Below are 17,281 nucleotides of genomic sequence, written 5' to 3'. Positions count from 1 at the left end.
ACCTCCTTTCTAGTCCCTTTTAAAAAAAACACTATTGATTCAATTAAGTAACAATCTTCCTTTAATTAACACCTATCTTAGCTTTATTTTAATTGAACTCAAAACATTTCAAGAAACTAGTTTGTTATTAGAAGATAGTTGGAAATTATTACATACATTTAAACACAGTGTAACTTACATACCAGTCCAAGTAGGAGTACTATAGAAAAATAAACAATGAAACAGGTTTATAATTCAAATAGTTCAGTTGTTATCAGCGACTTTCACCACAAACTGATAATTTCAAGTTCTTATTAATTATTTCCCATCACATTTGTTGGTAGAGAAAGATTGTTTTATAATTATAAAAATATTGTAAACAATATGATTAGGTTCTAAATAAACAAATCTGGTAATTATTCGTAATGAAAGATATGAGTGACATGCCATTCATTACTAATAATTACCATAATAGGATATCCCTGCGGACAGAACTGTTTCAAATCCGATTTTGAAACTTCAGAACAGTATCTCAAAAGAAGAGCTCTCTATAACAAACAATTCTGACCAAACTGCTCTCACTTTACATTTTAGACAAACATGACATAAATTCAAATTTAATGCACCAAAAATTATACATAAAACAAACAACTTTAAGCAAAATTTAAAAGAAATGATTACAATAGAAAAATATAAGAATCGAGCTATCAATAAAAAATTGGATGCACAATATTTAAATTCATCTTTCTCTATTCTAAAAAATACATCAGCCACAATTAACAACAGAGTTTTTAATTAAATAGATTAAGTTATTAATTAAATATATTAAGTTATTAATTAAATAGAAACAGATAAAATAGAAAAACCGATTACCTGTTGGGAAAACCAAAGCAAACCTACTCAGTTCTGGCACAAACCTGGAGTTAGTTGGATCACAATGTAGAACACACTGTAGTAGACAATTACAATTACAAGTAATGTTTTTTACTAAGCAATGGTTTAATTATAATAGTTATTAATCACAAATTACACTTGCGTTTGTAGTTTTATAGCAATTAGTTGAAGAAAGTATTTGTTCTAAACAACTATTTTTTTTCATTCTAGGGCATGACTATGCAAACAATAAAGTTGTATTACTGACTGATCCTCAAGACCCCCAAAAATATACACATATATGGAACATTGTTCGCATTTGGACTCATCAAGAACTCTTTTGGCCTCTAGGGACATCAAACCATACTGCCAGAAAATTGGAAGAGCCTGTTAGAGTTTCTAAATGAGAACAAACTTTATCGATAGATGTAACCACAGAATTCAGAATAGGGTACCTCTAACTTTGAAGTTGTGAACGACACCTAAAAATCAAAAATGGGCCATTTAACTTTGTTTCTTTATTATTATCCACACTCCAAAAACCATTTTAAACATTGTTTATAATCTCAATTCTAGACTGTTGAAGGTTACTTTTTAATAGTTCATAACATTTTTTAAATTATACTTTCACCATTCCTTGCTTAAAATACTTTTCCCATTTCACCATTAAAACATACTCATTTCTACATACCACATCTAGACATATTACATTTATTTATTGATCTACAGTGTGTTGTAGTAGAATAAAAAGGTTAAAATAGTAACATAACACATTAACTAGTTTTTTAACATTAAATATTTATTATTTACAACTGTAACAAATATAATGGAAATCAAAAAATATCTGTACATGACAAAGAGCTATATAGAATTCAACAATATACTTCCAGCTTCATCAAATAACAAAGCATCATATATAACAGTAAATACAATCTAAAAATACTTTTTAACAACCAATATAAGGTTATAATGGCCTATTAAGCAGTTCTTATTTTAAAAATTTCCCTCGACTCAGTGCACCACATCTCATAAATCTTTTCTATTAAATACATAATATAACAGGAGAGTTTCTATCACATTAAATATACATAAAATCAACCTGTTTGGCATAAAGGAAGAAATTTTAATTTAAAAAACTAAATTAAATTAAATGGTTACATATGTACATTTAAATACAATCAAAAGAAAAACTTTTTATTTACAAAAAAGGAATAAATCTGTACACAGTTTACAAATGTAATTATTACAATTAATTAATTAATACTAAAATAAATATTACAACAAAATTTGATTTCAATAATACAAAAAAAAATAATCGCAATTATTGTGTATAGTTACAGATATAATTGCTATCACCATTAACTATGATTAGAAATCTAAAAATATATGGAAATTATTTCCTACTTACATATTCATAATTTTTATTTTATTTACAATCAATATCTTCTAAACCACTTAGGAGTATTATATAGATTTTTTTCTTTTCTTTTGAAAAACCTATCACAATACATGGATGTTAAGTACAAATGAGATAGATCCATCATCATTAATGTTAAACAATTATTAAGTACTAAACAATTGCACTCGAGCACTTTTATTAATTATTTCTAGCAATTAATATACATAAATACTATGATTATGGATAGTATGTAATAACGTATCTACGAAATAATATGTGGAGAGAGGCTAATGAACTGAATTTATATTTTTTATAATAAAAAACCAAGATGAAACCCAAAAATGAATCCATATTATGGCTTGGAAAGAGTGAAACTAAATTTTATGATTAGTGTGCTACCAATGGGTAGTTTCTCTACATGCCTGTCATACAGTAGTACATTTAACTTCAAGTTTATTTACAAAGAATAAAAGTATCCATTTCTTATCGACAAAATAAATATAGGTATATATTTCATTGAATATATCTTTGAAAAATATTATAAATTTCAATCCCTACAAGAAAAATTTATTTTGAATTTACATTCAATAATAGGTAGTTTTAATAATTAAAAAAAAAATCACTTTAAAATATAAGCTCTAATGTATTAGCCTCAAATTGATTGTGCTATAAAAAAAAGTATTTAAGATGCTGCTAATGCCATCAGGGTATATACATCAGAAAGCACGACTATATTTCTAATAAAAAGGAAATATATATATGATTATTAAATCATTTATTTAGCAAAGCTAAACTGTAAGTTGTTTTCACTTATGAAAGATAATACTTGTCTTCAGAATGCTTAATCACAAATATACTTATAACGTTAATATTAAAAAATACTAACCTTAGTCAAATTAACATATCAGTATTATATATTATTCTCTATAAAAACTTGCTACATTATTATTCATTATATTGTTCTACCATTAACAAAATGGTGGAATAAGATATTAGTTTTATGTAGTTATTGTTTGTTTTTAAATAACTGATGCTAACATAACTAGCCATTGAACCAGTACACATGAAGGAAAATTGCATCATAAAATCTCCATTTCGATAATATACAATCAATATAAACCATCTTTTACAACCTTCAAAACATCCCAGCCAGAAGAACAAATAAGGAAATAAATAATAACATTCAAACAAAACTCTTGATCATTCTCCAATGACTTACTATAACTGCTAATATGTAGTGAATAACCCATACAGCGTATTTTCTTACGTTTAATGGCCATAAAATAAATATGTTTTGGAAACTAATTTCATCTCATCTCTCCTCCAATGTCACATATATATCAGTAATTATACAATGAAACTCTTTTCAATAAACATTTTAATTTAAAAATTATTATTACTTAAAAAATATTTTTTTGATTATTACAAAGTTGTATAAAAAATGCAAGTAATATAATATTTGCATCAAATTATTGGTATGGTTTAGCTCTATCCGATAAATTTGAAAAACATTATTTTATGACAAAGTTGTCAGAAAAAATAAATAAATAAGAGAAACAACACTTTAACTTAATATCTATTATCTATTGTCATTGTAATAATAGTTAATTATTAGTGATTACTTATTATTCATAATTAATTTTATTTGTTTGTCTGTTAAAAAATATTCCTCATTAATGAACAAAGTAAGAGATAAAAAATTAAAAGTTTCAGTACTCCAAGGAATTTCAATGTATTACAATTAAATAAAAAACCTTATATTAAAATAAACTATTGTTAATTAATTTAAAAATAAATCAATGTTCATTTTTTTTAATACCAAAGGCCAAAGACACATTTGTCAAACATTGAACAAATTGAGAAAAAAGAAGAGAAATTTTCACATTTAATGTAGGCATGTATCAATCTAAATAATAATGAGTATGAGCCAGATATTCAAATAATATTAAACGAGTATTTTATTTTTATTCTCAATAGTTTAGAAATTAACTATTTTTTTAAAATTTGTTCAACTTTTGATATATAATTTAAAATTTTAGGTAAGTTAAAATAAATAAATGCACAAAATATTAAGTAAAATTTGAACCTTATATGAACATAAAAAACACATTTCCTCAATATGCATGAGACATAACAGTAAACCTTGCTGCAGAAAAATATCTTTGATAAACAAAAAATTTCGGATATATAATTTAAAAACTTAATAGTTTTTTCATTAAATTAAATATTAAAAAAAAAAACAACAACTAAGAAACCATAATAAGTACCAGAACACATTCTCTTTTATTATTCATAATTCGTCACAATGCCTTTTACAAGCTATCTAGAGAACTAAGTATTAAAACAGAAGAATTTTTCTTAGATGTAAAAATTATACCTATTCATCACATTACAAATGTATTCCTTATTTTAATATGGTTTTAGAAGGAATACAAACGAAACAGATTAATTAATAAAGTATTAAACTGATGATAAATTCAAAGAATGTAAACTAAAATATCTTTGTTACAAAACCATTTCCACAATAGCCTCTAATGGTAGTTTCATCACAGAAATAAAAATTGCACTATATCACCTGGTTTAGAACACATTACAAAATTAATAGGGGTAAGTAGACATTATATCAAGAGCTCCCTCTAAAAGGGTTATAACTGGTATTTCATCAAACTCTTCATGGAGAAAAAAAAAAATCTTAGTTTTGGTGCATAACTCCTCGCTAAGGAAAAAAGGAATCATTTTTTGCTAACAACAGTTTGATCAGATTATAAAGAAGCTTTTTATGCTCAAAACGTTTTTAGTTAAATTTTGCAGTTACAACCTTTTTAAAGGGAACCCTTCAAATCAATAGAACCTATTTCTTCTATTATCATAGTAAGTACTACTAATAAGTAAGAATGATTTTGAAAAAATCAACATAAAATTTTGTCAAAACAATAAAAAAATAAAACAAGTAAAACAAAATTCGTAAGATGTAACAAATCACTCAATCATTATTCCTTTATTTCTGCTTTCTTAACCCCTCCCTCAGGAATCTCTTTATCAGAGAACATCAAGTTAATACTCTGGCTGTCTACATATTCTCAATATTATAGAAACATGACCAAGTGCATAACAAAACTAACAACTGTTCCCGACCGGAGACGATAGATATAGAGCACAGGACCCTACGGCGGTGGTGGGAAGGGACCTCGCTCCATTGTGCGCTACATGTGTACTTCAAACGCCTTAACAGTGGCTGGTGTTGAAGTCAGGAAAGGATTTGTTGACACTTGTCCAGGTGATGTGGTCCTGGATACCCAGTCTGCATCGGCAAGGAAAGGATCGGCACCAAGTGAGTTTGCACGTGTTGGTCGTCCCACTCCGGCAGCTACCTTACCCAACCACTGCTCCGGCCGGGGTAGCTCTCCTACTGCAGGGATTGGAGAGGCTGAAGGCGTTGCTGGTGGGGTTAGTACTCCACTCTTTCCAGTTGTCTCGTTCAAAATTGGGCTTTCTGTGAGCGACAGATTATTTAGATAAATATGTTTGAAATAACAACTTCAAACCAAGTTTTATAGTATATAATAGTTAAATAGATAAATAGAACAACATAATAAAATAATATTGCAAATAAATTCCTAATGAGGAGTTAATAGTAGACCGTAGATAAATATGAGAAGATGGTTGGTGGGAGGGGAGCGGTCAGCAAATAAACACAAATAAGTTTTGCTTATTTTTGTATTTTTGCTGACTGCACCCCAGATCATCTTCTCCTAGGAAGTAAATTCTATTTAATCCAATATTTGTTCTAATTCAGGTATTCTCAACCGACAGAGGCAGTGAAAACAATTTGTATCCTATGATTTAAATGTTTATTACAATATTAAACTAATACTTCACATATTCATTAAACAAATATTAAATATATCAGGTTGTTCACCCCTTTAACATATTCTTTTTAAAGAATAACTTATATAATTTCATCATATTATAGTTATTATTTTTTTGCTTTAACTATTGGCCATACCTAATACTAATTTCTGATAAATTTTCAATGCTAAGTTTTTACCCCATAGCTTTTCTGGAGCTTGTATAATTATTTCATGTTAATTTTTTTCTCTAGGCCTTCAATGATGTGTCCTTGCATGTCTTTCAAGTAAATGTGAAATATATAATATTAACAATAATTGAAACTTTAGGGGGTTGGACTCTAATAACAAATCGATTAAAAAAAAATAAAATTTATATTTCATTAAGTAGAACAGCTGTATATAGAAATTATAAACACGATATAGAAAAAGATCAAGATTTACCTTGAAGAGTTGAGTTGTTATTCAAAGGAAATAATTCTTTAGAGATATTGGATAGATTCTTGTTCCCCACATTCTGAAAAAATAAATAAATAAATAAAGACAAAGGACTTGAAATTAGATGGAAATACAGTTATAGTAATAAATTAATAACTTATTTTTTAAAGAAAAATCACTATGTACTCATAAAATATGTATGAACAAATGTTCTAGAGAAAAAAAAACTGCAATTAAATAACTAATTGGTATAAGTTTTAAAGTAAAACTGATCTTATATTCTGTCCCTATAATGTCTAATTGACGAGTTGGAACAACTGTGATTTTGATACAATCACAGGCCAAACATATTCTGTTGCAATGTAATGTCAAATTCATAACTACCCAACACCTTGTTTTATTTTTTACAGTTATAAATTCAAGATTTTGCCAGACTATGCCTCACCTTCTGTGAATTCGAAGTGATGACTAGGAAAATAGTCTTTTTTCACATTTGATAATGCGGTGACAATATGTGAGCCTCTAATCCTTTTTAATTTTTTTGTTATATACTACATACATACATATGTGAGAAAATCAAATAAAAATTATAATTTTTCTATGTAATAATTTTTTCCTATAAAATTTCCAAGTTCAATATAGAGACATTTAACTACATCTGATCAATTTGCAACAAATAATTTTTTTTTAAATAGTACTAATTAGTGATTTAGACTTACATTAGAAAATGGTAAAAGATCATCAGCATTCGAGAGTAGCTTTAATCCTTGTGATAATTGCTGACACATAGCACTTACAGGATCAGTTCGTTCAGCGAGTGGAGACGTTTCAGGAATAGGGCTCACTGAAATTTGAAAATAAACAATATAACAATATAATGAACAATACAGAAATAATAATATTTATTGGCAAGTAAAAAGTAACCAATAATCTAATTACTAACAACAAACAGTAAATTTATAAAGAGGCAGTAACATCTACATCACGTTAAAAAATATTAATACCTATCAATGCACAAATAATGGGTTATATCAAGAATAATAAATGGATGACCAATTAGTAACCTGTAATGAACAATATATGGTATTCAGTCACCACTGGTGAATCAAATCATTATTCCAATGGAAACAATGTATATAGTTTTAAATAAAATACAATTTAACAATCTAGAGAAATAAAACAACAACCTCAATAAGGGTTTAGGGTGAATAAAAATTGATAGTTGCTTCACAGTATTTTTAATAGGATCACAAACAATGCCGAAAAATATTTCAATGAAATAATACATACAGTGCATCCAAGAAAGAAAACCTTGGTGAATACAAGGGTAATTAATAATTATGGGATAGAATAAGAATACATAGTAAATCACAAACACTAAGGTCATTTATACAGATACCTTTATAAATATATATATATATATAAGATATTGTTATAAAATATCAACTTTCATGATTCCAATCACTAAAAGATCCTTTTTGAACTTTTAACAGTGAGTAAATTCACTGAAAACTGCTATGAGTATAAAATAACTTATATGAATATTAAGATTTACAATCCAAAATAATTACTACTGAAAATATGGTAGCAAAATTGTTATTACAACTATTACCGCATGGGTACACTTTCTCATAAATTAGGTTCGTTTAGACTTTCATTTGGTGAGAGACAGAAGAAATTTATTCACCTTTGTTGTAACATCATTGATACGCATGTAAAAGATAATTTAAAATTACTCTGTAATTAGATGTTTAATATTCGATCATTATAAAAGTTAAAATATTATTTTTCAAAATAATTGATCTTTGAAATTTGTATTGGTTTTTTATATTTTTATTTTAAATGATTTGCTTCCAGTGTTGAATAGAAATTTTGGGAAATCTGACATAAGGATATATTATGCCACCATAGTACTGGGTTAGATGGGTGTTTACTCTCTCGCCTCAGGTGTTTACATTTTATATTTATTTATATGTTCATAATTACTTTATTATTCAGTTGTTTCTACTATTTTTTATTAAATTAGATTAATTATTGTTTGCTGTAAAAAAAAACAAAAAAAAACCTTAGCAAAACACCCATTCCTAAAAAATTTAAAACATTAAATGCTTTGATCATACTTTAAAATCCCCATTAATCAATCAAAATTCAATTATTTCTTATTACATTCATTACAAAAAAGCTTTCCAGAAAAAAATATGTTTTTCATCTCCCTTAGAGGAAGGGAGGATGTGCAGCCCCTAGCTGGATAATCCACTTGTGGTTGCCTGTTTCTATGAATCTATTAGTTTCAACAACTGAACTGTGACAATTGATCTGTTTTCTCCTGTTTTAATTATGTAAATTTTAAATATAAATTATAGGGAATTAAAAAAAATATATATTAAAAAACACATTCAGTTCAATTTCAATAATTACAAGGAATTCACATGCCATGTATATATATATTCCAAAGATACCACAAAAGATGTTTAAGATTGGATCAAAGAAAAACTTCCAGGATGGTTCATGGAATACTAAAGGTATTATAAGCACAATACAAATGAAGTCAAAAATTTCGTTCCCTTAATATGGATAAAAAAAAGTTATGTTTTACAATATAAAACTTTAAGGACTTTTACACACCAAACATCCAACAAACACAAAATGGCTTAGAACTCACTGACTACTTTTGTCGGTAGAGAGAAGAGCCTGAGGCGGCCTGGTGGCCTCACTTCATCAGCTATAAATTTCAATATAATATTAGGCTAAGAGAAAAATATATATAAACAACCTTTATTTGCAATAACAAGAAGTCATAGAGATTATTAAATTATTATTCTGTGTTCTTGTATTTTTCTTTAATTTATGACTGATAGAACTGAAATGAAATATTTCACTAACTGAAGAAACTTAATTGATTGTATTAAATTTTAATTCACAATTGTAGAGTTGGTTTTTGGAAGATTTAAGGCTTTAAAAGCAATATTTTTAATTACTTATCCTTATACAGTCATTTAATAGTAACGAGGTATATGCATGTTTTTATTTTTTGTATTTTCTTTTTAATTTGCACATATTACAAAATATTTCGGTGAAAATCTGAGTTCTCCATGATCACTGGTTTAAAACATTTTAATGTTTTATGTAGTGATATTGGGCTAAGTGATAAAAATGCCATATTTCACAACTGAGACAGGTATGACATCACATGTTACAGGACTATTTACCTGTATTTATAAAGCTGATCTGGGCACTATTTAAATAAATAGCAACACTACCAGGAGTAAGATAACAATAGGACTGTGGTAATTGCAAGCAGTGACATCATCCTGGCTGTATGGTTTTGAATAGTTCATAGTTAAATGAGCTTTTACAAAAATCAACAAATGAAGATCTATATCAAACTATAGTTTTAACAGCAAAACTATAGTCCAAAAGCTTTCCCTAAACTCTGTGCCATATGCATATACCCCATTGTACCCATGAGTTAAAAAAACAAAAATAGTAGGGAGACTGGAAAACAGTTCAGTATAATTTAGGGCATGCTTGGATTGCAGGGGAATAAAAACAATTATTAGACTAAAAAGTATTTCATAACTACTCTTAGGGTTTGGCAAATAATAATTACAACTACCAAAAGAAGTATCATCTTCAAAGGGTTCAAGATAAAATGGTGAGTGAGATGCTGAAAATCAGCAGAGTTGGGCAAAAGTAGCTGTAGTTGAAACTAATAGCTAAAATGGATACGTATTCATTTATCAATGGTTTATTTATGAATAAGGGTCGTATCCATGGCAATCTTGGCTATAGCTTCAACTATAGCTAATTTTTCTCCATCTCTGAAGATAAGTATAAAAGAAAAATATCAGGAAAATACATTTTAAGTACTAGAATGCTCCTCATAAATTTACAATAACTTTTCAAACTAAGGCAAATTTTTTTTAGAGGATTAATTAAAAAAAAATCACTAAGCTATCTGAAAACTTATAAACAAACACCAATTCTTGTTTGGTCTTGTTTAAAGGTATAAAACCTTTTGGTCATCAATGCCTAGTATCAATTCTTTTTTATTGCTCTTTGAAAAACATTTTCTTAAAGGGCATTGTAACTGAAAAATGATAAGATTTAGGATCAAATAATTTTTAAATACAGTTATAAAAGGTGATGTGGTAAAGCATTGTAAGGGCAACGCCGGTAATCCAAATATAAATTTGATTAAATAGATTATTTATAAGAGGATATACTACTACAATCAATTGGTAACAGGTACACTCAGTCAGGGTTGGGATAAATTACACTCACTAATTATAATCTTTGTCGGAAGAGAGAGGTGCCTTTGCCTATCAGTAGGGATCGGAAGCTCTGATATACTATCCAATCTTTCTCTCGGCTCTATCTGCTCTCCTGTAGCTAACAACAAAACGTTCCACTACCAAAACTACTTAATAATGAAATCAACAACCATCTTAAGTTTTGTTAAAAAATGGACAAGAAAGATATCAACAGTTATCAATGAAGATATTTATCTAAAATCAATAGAGAAAAACATATGCTATCCATATAGAAAGAAAGTTATGGAAGTTCATATGTTAATTTATATGGGTAAGAACTTAAAACTTAACAAACCTGGGGTTTTGAGATGGATGAGTGGAGGATGGCGGGAATCAGCACTCCCTTCAAGAGACATTGATCTTGTCCTCTCAAGATTGGATGGTAAGTCTGAGATACGGAGAGACAGCTGTCGTTTGAAAGGAGAAGTTTGATTCAAGTGATTGAAACCTCTAAATGAGCCCTGACGCACCAGCATGGAGACTGTAGCGTGTGGTCTTTCGATGGCATGTGTAGTAACTGCTGGCTTTGGAGTGACTGCCGTTACAGTGCTTGTCTTTGTTGGAATAGGAGGAGCGTCAGTTGCTGCAAAGACATGTAAATAACATTAAAAATATTCCACAAAACAGGATTAATAATTTTAATACAAGATACCACAAAAACAATGAGGAAACCTGGTACCATATGGGATTAATTGTTATCTAATAAAAAATGTCTGTAAGGTCAGAATAAAGAATAAATATTAAAATTATAAATAAATGATTATTATAAATAGTTGCAGGAGAACAATACAGATATTAAACATGAAGGCCTTAAATGTCATATACGTTGCATCAGCTTCTGTGATATGTTTTAATCAATATACTGGTTACAGGTACTGAGTTAGTAAAAATAACTTTCTGTTCTGTCTACAGCCTGAAAGTAATCCTACACCTAATACCATCCAAAATGGCATTTATTATATTGCATTATAACTCCATATATTGGTAGCCTTGGTTAATAATCACTAATAAAGTGGTTATGAGGATCACTTTGGAAAACGGTACCTTATCATAAGCTAAGATATAAGAATTTACAGTAGACATTAGATGACTTTTTAAATAATAATTAGTATAAAAATAATATATTAGTAAAGAATCAACATAATTTGATAAAAAAAAAGAAGAGTCATCTTACTTGGAACGGTAATATTATTTTTATTTGCATCTGCTATCCTCTCAGTAATGGTCTGTGTCCGGAAAGAACCTTGCCGAGTGAATGTCGAACTTGTAGGATCAAAAGACATTGTCACACCACATTCTTTTTCTCTTCTCTGTTTTCTTTCAAGACAAGCTGCAAATGCACATCCTACAGCATGACTCAACCTTTCTCCCTATAAAAACATTTTTTTAATAACCACATGGAGGATATACACCAAGAAGTATAAACAATTAATTTTTAACTACAGTAAATCCTCTCTTTACTAGCTTCAGTTCTAATTTATTTAAATGGGTATTATTTTCATAGCCATTACACTACTTTTCACTAACAGTAAAATTATTTTTCGATAAGACAAAGTAATCGAGAGAACACTCCAGGCAATTCAAAATCAACAATTGTCCCTCTCAAAACATTAATTAAATTGTTTTAAATAAAGCAAAAATAATCACATCGATGAAATAATATAATTAATGAATGTATCTGTATATAATACAACATTATTGATTGGTTTAGGTATTTAATCATTAAAATAAAATATTAAATTTTAAAAGAGAGAAATGTATATTTAATTCAATATTTATAGTATATTTTCAAAAAGACTTGAAGTGGTTAGTAATAGCAGATATTCAAAACAAAAAAAAATTATAGTTGACTAAATATGAATAAACTGGAATAACTTAATACTATCGCATAATTATTAATAGAGTAACAAGTACAAATATGCAACTTACAGATTCCTTTAGTGCTATAAAACCATGACACATCCATCGCCGAGTTGTTCCATCTCTACAAATATAGGAGAAACCTTTTTCATGATTCCTATCAGGAGCACAAAACGATACTTTTTCTATTGTTTGATCAACAATCAGCCCCTAAAAATATAGAAAGTATTGATAAAAAAAATTAACAAATAATAAAAGTGTATTAGTAACAAAGAAAATTATAAAATATTTTTGGTACTTACTTTTGTTTCATCTTCAACAACCCTTAAACCATCACCCGAAACGAAAAGAACAGCCTTGACAGGTCTCCGCCTAGAATTCTAAAAATAAATCATGTTTCATTACTAATATTCACTTGAATGTACTACTAGGAAATTATGATTGATTGTTATCAAATAAATCTACATACCCTTAAAACCTTCAGTGCTTCTTCACAGACCTGCATTCCTCTAGATTCAAAAACTTCAACACAGCCTAAATACTGAAAAAAGAAAATATATTTAATATTTTTCTTTACTAATGCTTTTTAAATGTTTTTCATTTACTAAATAATTAAGTTCAGTTAGACATCTTACTTACCTATATAGTTAAACAAATATACAGAATATATTATGAAAAGCATACCTTTACTTGGAAGGTGCAGGTACCAGCCCTAACAGCTGCCTCATCTGCTTGCCAAAGATGTGGCTTTGAACTCTCAGGTACATGGTCCTTCCGTCTTCTAAACGAATCCCGAAAGCTCCTTCGTAACCTGTCCATCCTCTTCGGGGAACCCCGTTTCTCGCCCTGGAAGAAAAATAAGCCAAAAAAAATTAATAACAGAATTTATCAAAATATTTTTAGCTGTCAAAACATATTAACTGACCAGGTTTATATAAAATAAATTATTGTTTCTATGAAACATGAACTCGACCAATTAACAACAATAAATTAAATAGAATAAGAACAACATATTCTCCAAACTGCAAATTAAAAACACACTCCTATTTAATAAAAAACGTTTGTAGGTTTCTGTAATTGGTATTACTGGTACTGTGAAACCTCTATCTCATGTTTATTTCTTAGTGTCTATAGGAAATTTATAAGTATTCGAGGCAATATATAGTCACTGCTACTGGTACATTACAAAGTTGTGTCAATAGGAAATTTTATGATTAAGGCAATAAATAAAAAAATTAAAAAAAAAGGAGAGAAAAAAAGCTATAAATAAATCATAAATTAAACATTAAATAAATAAATGGTATGTTGAAAGGGAGAAGAAGATGGTGATGAAAACTCGGTAGGATGGGACATCCAATTAGTTTTCAATAACTGAAGTAGAATCATACATAATTAGAATAAATGAACAAATCTGATCATTTAAAAATAAACTACATTAGATTCTTTAAACAAATTTTCAATAAAAAAAAAAAATACTAAATAATGAAAAGTAATGAATAACAACATGCTCTTTTGATTAAAATTTCATGTTTAATGGTTTATGATGCTGAACACAATAACGCATGATTTGTTTAGAAAATAGGAAATTAACTTTTTTTAGAAGAAATAAAAATGTAGATTTTACTATTGAACATAAAAAGTAGTTTCATCCTAACTTTTCACAGAAGACCTGGAATTAGAATTCTTCTGACATATTGAAATGATTGAGGAATAATCTGGTCTATCTTGAAAATCTTCAATTAAATTCCGATCAAATAAGGAATTATAGAATGAGGTAAAATCTTACTTTTTTTTCCCTCCCCCTTGAAACTATAAAATTTGCACGCACATCGGAGGGATAGACCATCGATATGAGAATTAGGGATTTCTTAGTGGGTTTTTACATGTTGTCTTGAATGATTTGCTTATGACTATGTCAGGCTATTAATTTAAAACTTTGATGTATAAAGTAGTTCATATTATGTAGCCAGAGGTGGTTTAGAACACTCGGGCACCATGAAGAGTTGTATGTTCAGTTTTACAGAACGGTCCCTGTTAGTCTATACTACCTTAATTAGACCCTATAATCAACACCTTAAAATGCCCTAAGGAAATCCAAGGGAGATGAAGCACTCGTATACATATTACATTTCTTGGGTTATGTATTTACTAATATTGCTATTATATTTTTATGAAAGGTAAGAAAAAAGAAAAAAAGTAGTTCAGTAATCTATTAGTTTATTCTACTAAACCATCTGGTTATAGGGGATTTTGGTCCCAACACTTAAAAAACGTTTGAACTAGCCGAATTCGCCAAGCAGAAGTTATTCACAATTACAGGGGAATTTTAATTTAAAAATGTTTAATAGCATAGGTATTTCCATGGATAATGATGTTACAATCCAAAAGCTTTAGAAGCTTCCTATCAAGTGAAATACCTGTGTGTTAAGAAAAGAAAAAGATTTGTAACTAAAAATTAATTGGAATGGGAGAACAAATATAAAGTTTTTTCAAATGAGTATGAGGAAAAATTCGACTCAAGGAGGGTGCCGATCCCAATAGAATAAGCAGTCTTTTTGATAACAAGAAAAAACACTTTAGATTTTTTTTTTTTTTTTTTTTTTTTAAAGTAAGGAATACTGGTAAAAGGCTTCAGTTAAAATTTTAATCAGTAAATGACATACCATTATCCTGCAATGTACTGTAACTATGGAATTAGCATATCTTGGATGAACTTTTGACTGTACATTTTTTTTAAAAGTAGTTTTCATCAGAACTTGGCTGAGGAAGTACATATCTTTTCAACTTGAGTAAATTATGTGAATGATTATTGTTGTTTAAACTCAATAATTCAATAGCACCCTGACATGTTTTGAAACTTTAATCCAACTAATATTTACCTCCCAATGAATTTTCCTAACTTAAACTGAGCCATTACTCACCACTGTAAGGTAAAACATAATTAAAACTATGTACAGAAAAACAGTAAAAACATTATTTTATAAAATATTTAAAAATTAAAAAACCCAAACATCCATATTTAACACATGGTGATTTGAAGAAATGAACTTTGTTTACAAAAAGAAAGGAATTCATTCAGTTATCTCATATGATACTGTTATTATCCAAAATAATCCAATCATGAATTGAATGGTATGTATAAATTTAAAAAAACTTATATCTTCTTCATGTTACTAAATATGGAATTTTAATCAAATGATTGAAAATGATAACTATCATTTGATTATGAAAAGATTGATTTTAGCAGTCCATGGTAATTGGCAAAAAAAATAAGGTTTAAGGAATAAAAAAGTTTTAAGGATTTCACTAATTTATTGGTTTGATGTATTAACGTCTGTGAAAGATAGATCCACCTTACAAAACCACTATTGGGGTAATTCTGTTTTTATTTTATTTATTTCCTATTTATTTATATCCTCGCGCTGGCTCTTTACTGTGAAGAGGGTTGGGCATTCCACGTGTTGTTGTTGTACTAAACTGGCAGCATTCCTAGTGAATAGTGAATTAATCAAGGCATTTGGGGAACCGGGAGTTTCTAAAATACACCTTTTGATTAAATTGAAAAAATGTCTGAAGAATGGAGGGAGTTTCTACTTATTCCGTTCACAAAAAGGGTCGAGGACAGACTGTCTGTAATAAGTATCGAGACTCCTTCCTGTGTGTTATTAAATATTTACGTTAATAATAAGTCGAATCATCACGGAATATGCTGAAGGAGTTATCGGAGATTATAGTACAAGAGCCGGGAAGAAAAAAAGGCAGTTATCTCACCCCAATTTTTGATTACTTTAATGAAAACTATGTATAATTACTATTCAAAATTGATGAGTCTGTCAAGTATAGGTAGGGGGGATAAAAAATGACGGCTGTTTCAAGACCCTAAAAAAACATTAATTTTTCATTCGAAGCTCTATATCTTAAAAACTACCAATAACACTAGAAAATCTAAGAAAACATTATTTAAAGAAGAGTAAATTTGCTGAAATATTAGCCCTAAAGGAGCTATTTACGTCCGATAGTTCTCGAGATATAGCTTTTTAAAACGCAAAATTTCTTAAAAATCTTCTGATAGATTAGTAGTTAGCTCGTAGCTCGTATCTTCTTTTCAGGCGCTTCGGAGGATTGTCAGGAATGGAAGAGGATGCAAGATTAGAAACTAAGGGGTTTGAGTGGTTGGAGTTTAAAATGGAAGAAGTGATATCTGGTTCGGGCTAGATCGGTTACATAGGGAACATTAAGGTCTTTATGTATGATTTTATTTGTGGTAAAGTAAAGGAGCTATTTACGTCCAATAGTTCTCGAGATATAGCTTTTTAAAAAGCAAAATTTCTTAAAAATCTTCTGATAGATTAGTAGTTAGCTAATTTATTTTGAGAAATCTATATCTCAGGAACTATGAGAAGTACACATGTCTATTAGCACTCAAATTAAAGCTAGTTTAATGGACTATAAATTAATTTACGATCTTTATCTTCGTAGGAATAGTAGTTTTCATGATATTTGCTAAAATAAATTGATTTATAGTTGTTCGGACTATAAGTTTGATTTATGAAAAACTTCATTTCAGAAAC

The 17,281-nt window shown here is 28.5% G+C and overlaps 1 protein-coding gene and 1 long non-coding RNA gene across 2 annotated transcripts in view; one reads left to right on the top strand and one right to left on the bottom strand.

Annotated features, from left to right (window-relative positions):
• Window positions 1-1,630: 1,630 nt before the first annotated feature.
• Window positions 1,631-13,556, bottom strand: numb (NUMB endocytic adaptor protein; the record flags this gene model as incomplete). Its single annotated transcript, XM_067050593.1, is given in 10 exon segments — window positions 1,631-5,744; window positions 6,544-6,616; window positions 7,257-7,381; window positions 9,200-9,259; window positions 11,146-11,433; window positions 12,025-12,220; window positions 12,780-12,920; window positions 13,013-13,090; window positions 13,180-13,251; window positions 13,395-13,556. Coding segments are annotated over 10 exon segments (1,485 nt in total), but the record flags the coding sequence as incomplete, so codon positions are not given.
• Window positions 13,557-15,742: 2,186 nt separating this feature from the next.
• LOC136796553 (uncharacterized) overlaps window positions 15,743-17,281 on the top strand; it is a 6,562-nt gene continuing 5,023 nt past the window's right edge. The window contains exon 1 of the long non-coding RNA XR_010844277.1: window positions 15,743-15,842. This is a non-coding gene — a long non-coding RNA (uncharacterized lncRNA). The remainder of the gene's footprint in view (window positions 15,843-17,281) is intronic.

The sequence above is a fragment of the Halyomorpha halys genome, unplaced genomic scaffold (assembly GCF_000696795.3).
Source record: "Halyomorpha halys isolate HHAL.00 unplaced genomic scaffold, Hhal_1.1 Scaffold2523.1, whole genome shotgun sequence".
NCBI lineage: Eukaryota > Metazoa > Arthropoda > Insecta > Hemiptera > Pentatomidae > Halyomorpha > Halyomorpha halys.
This window is presented reverse-complemented; position numbering and strand designations above follow the sequence as displayed.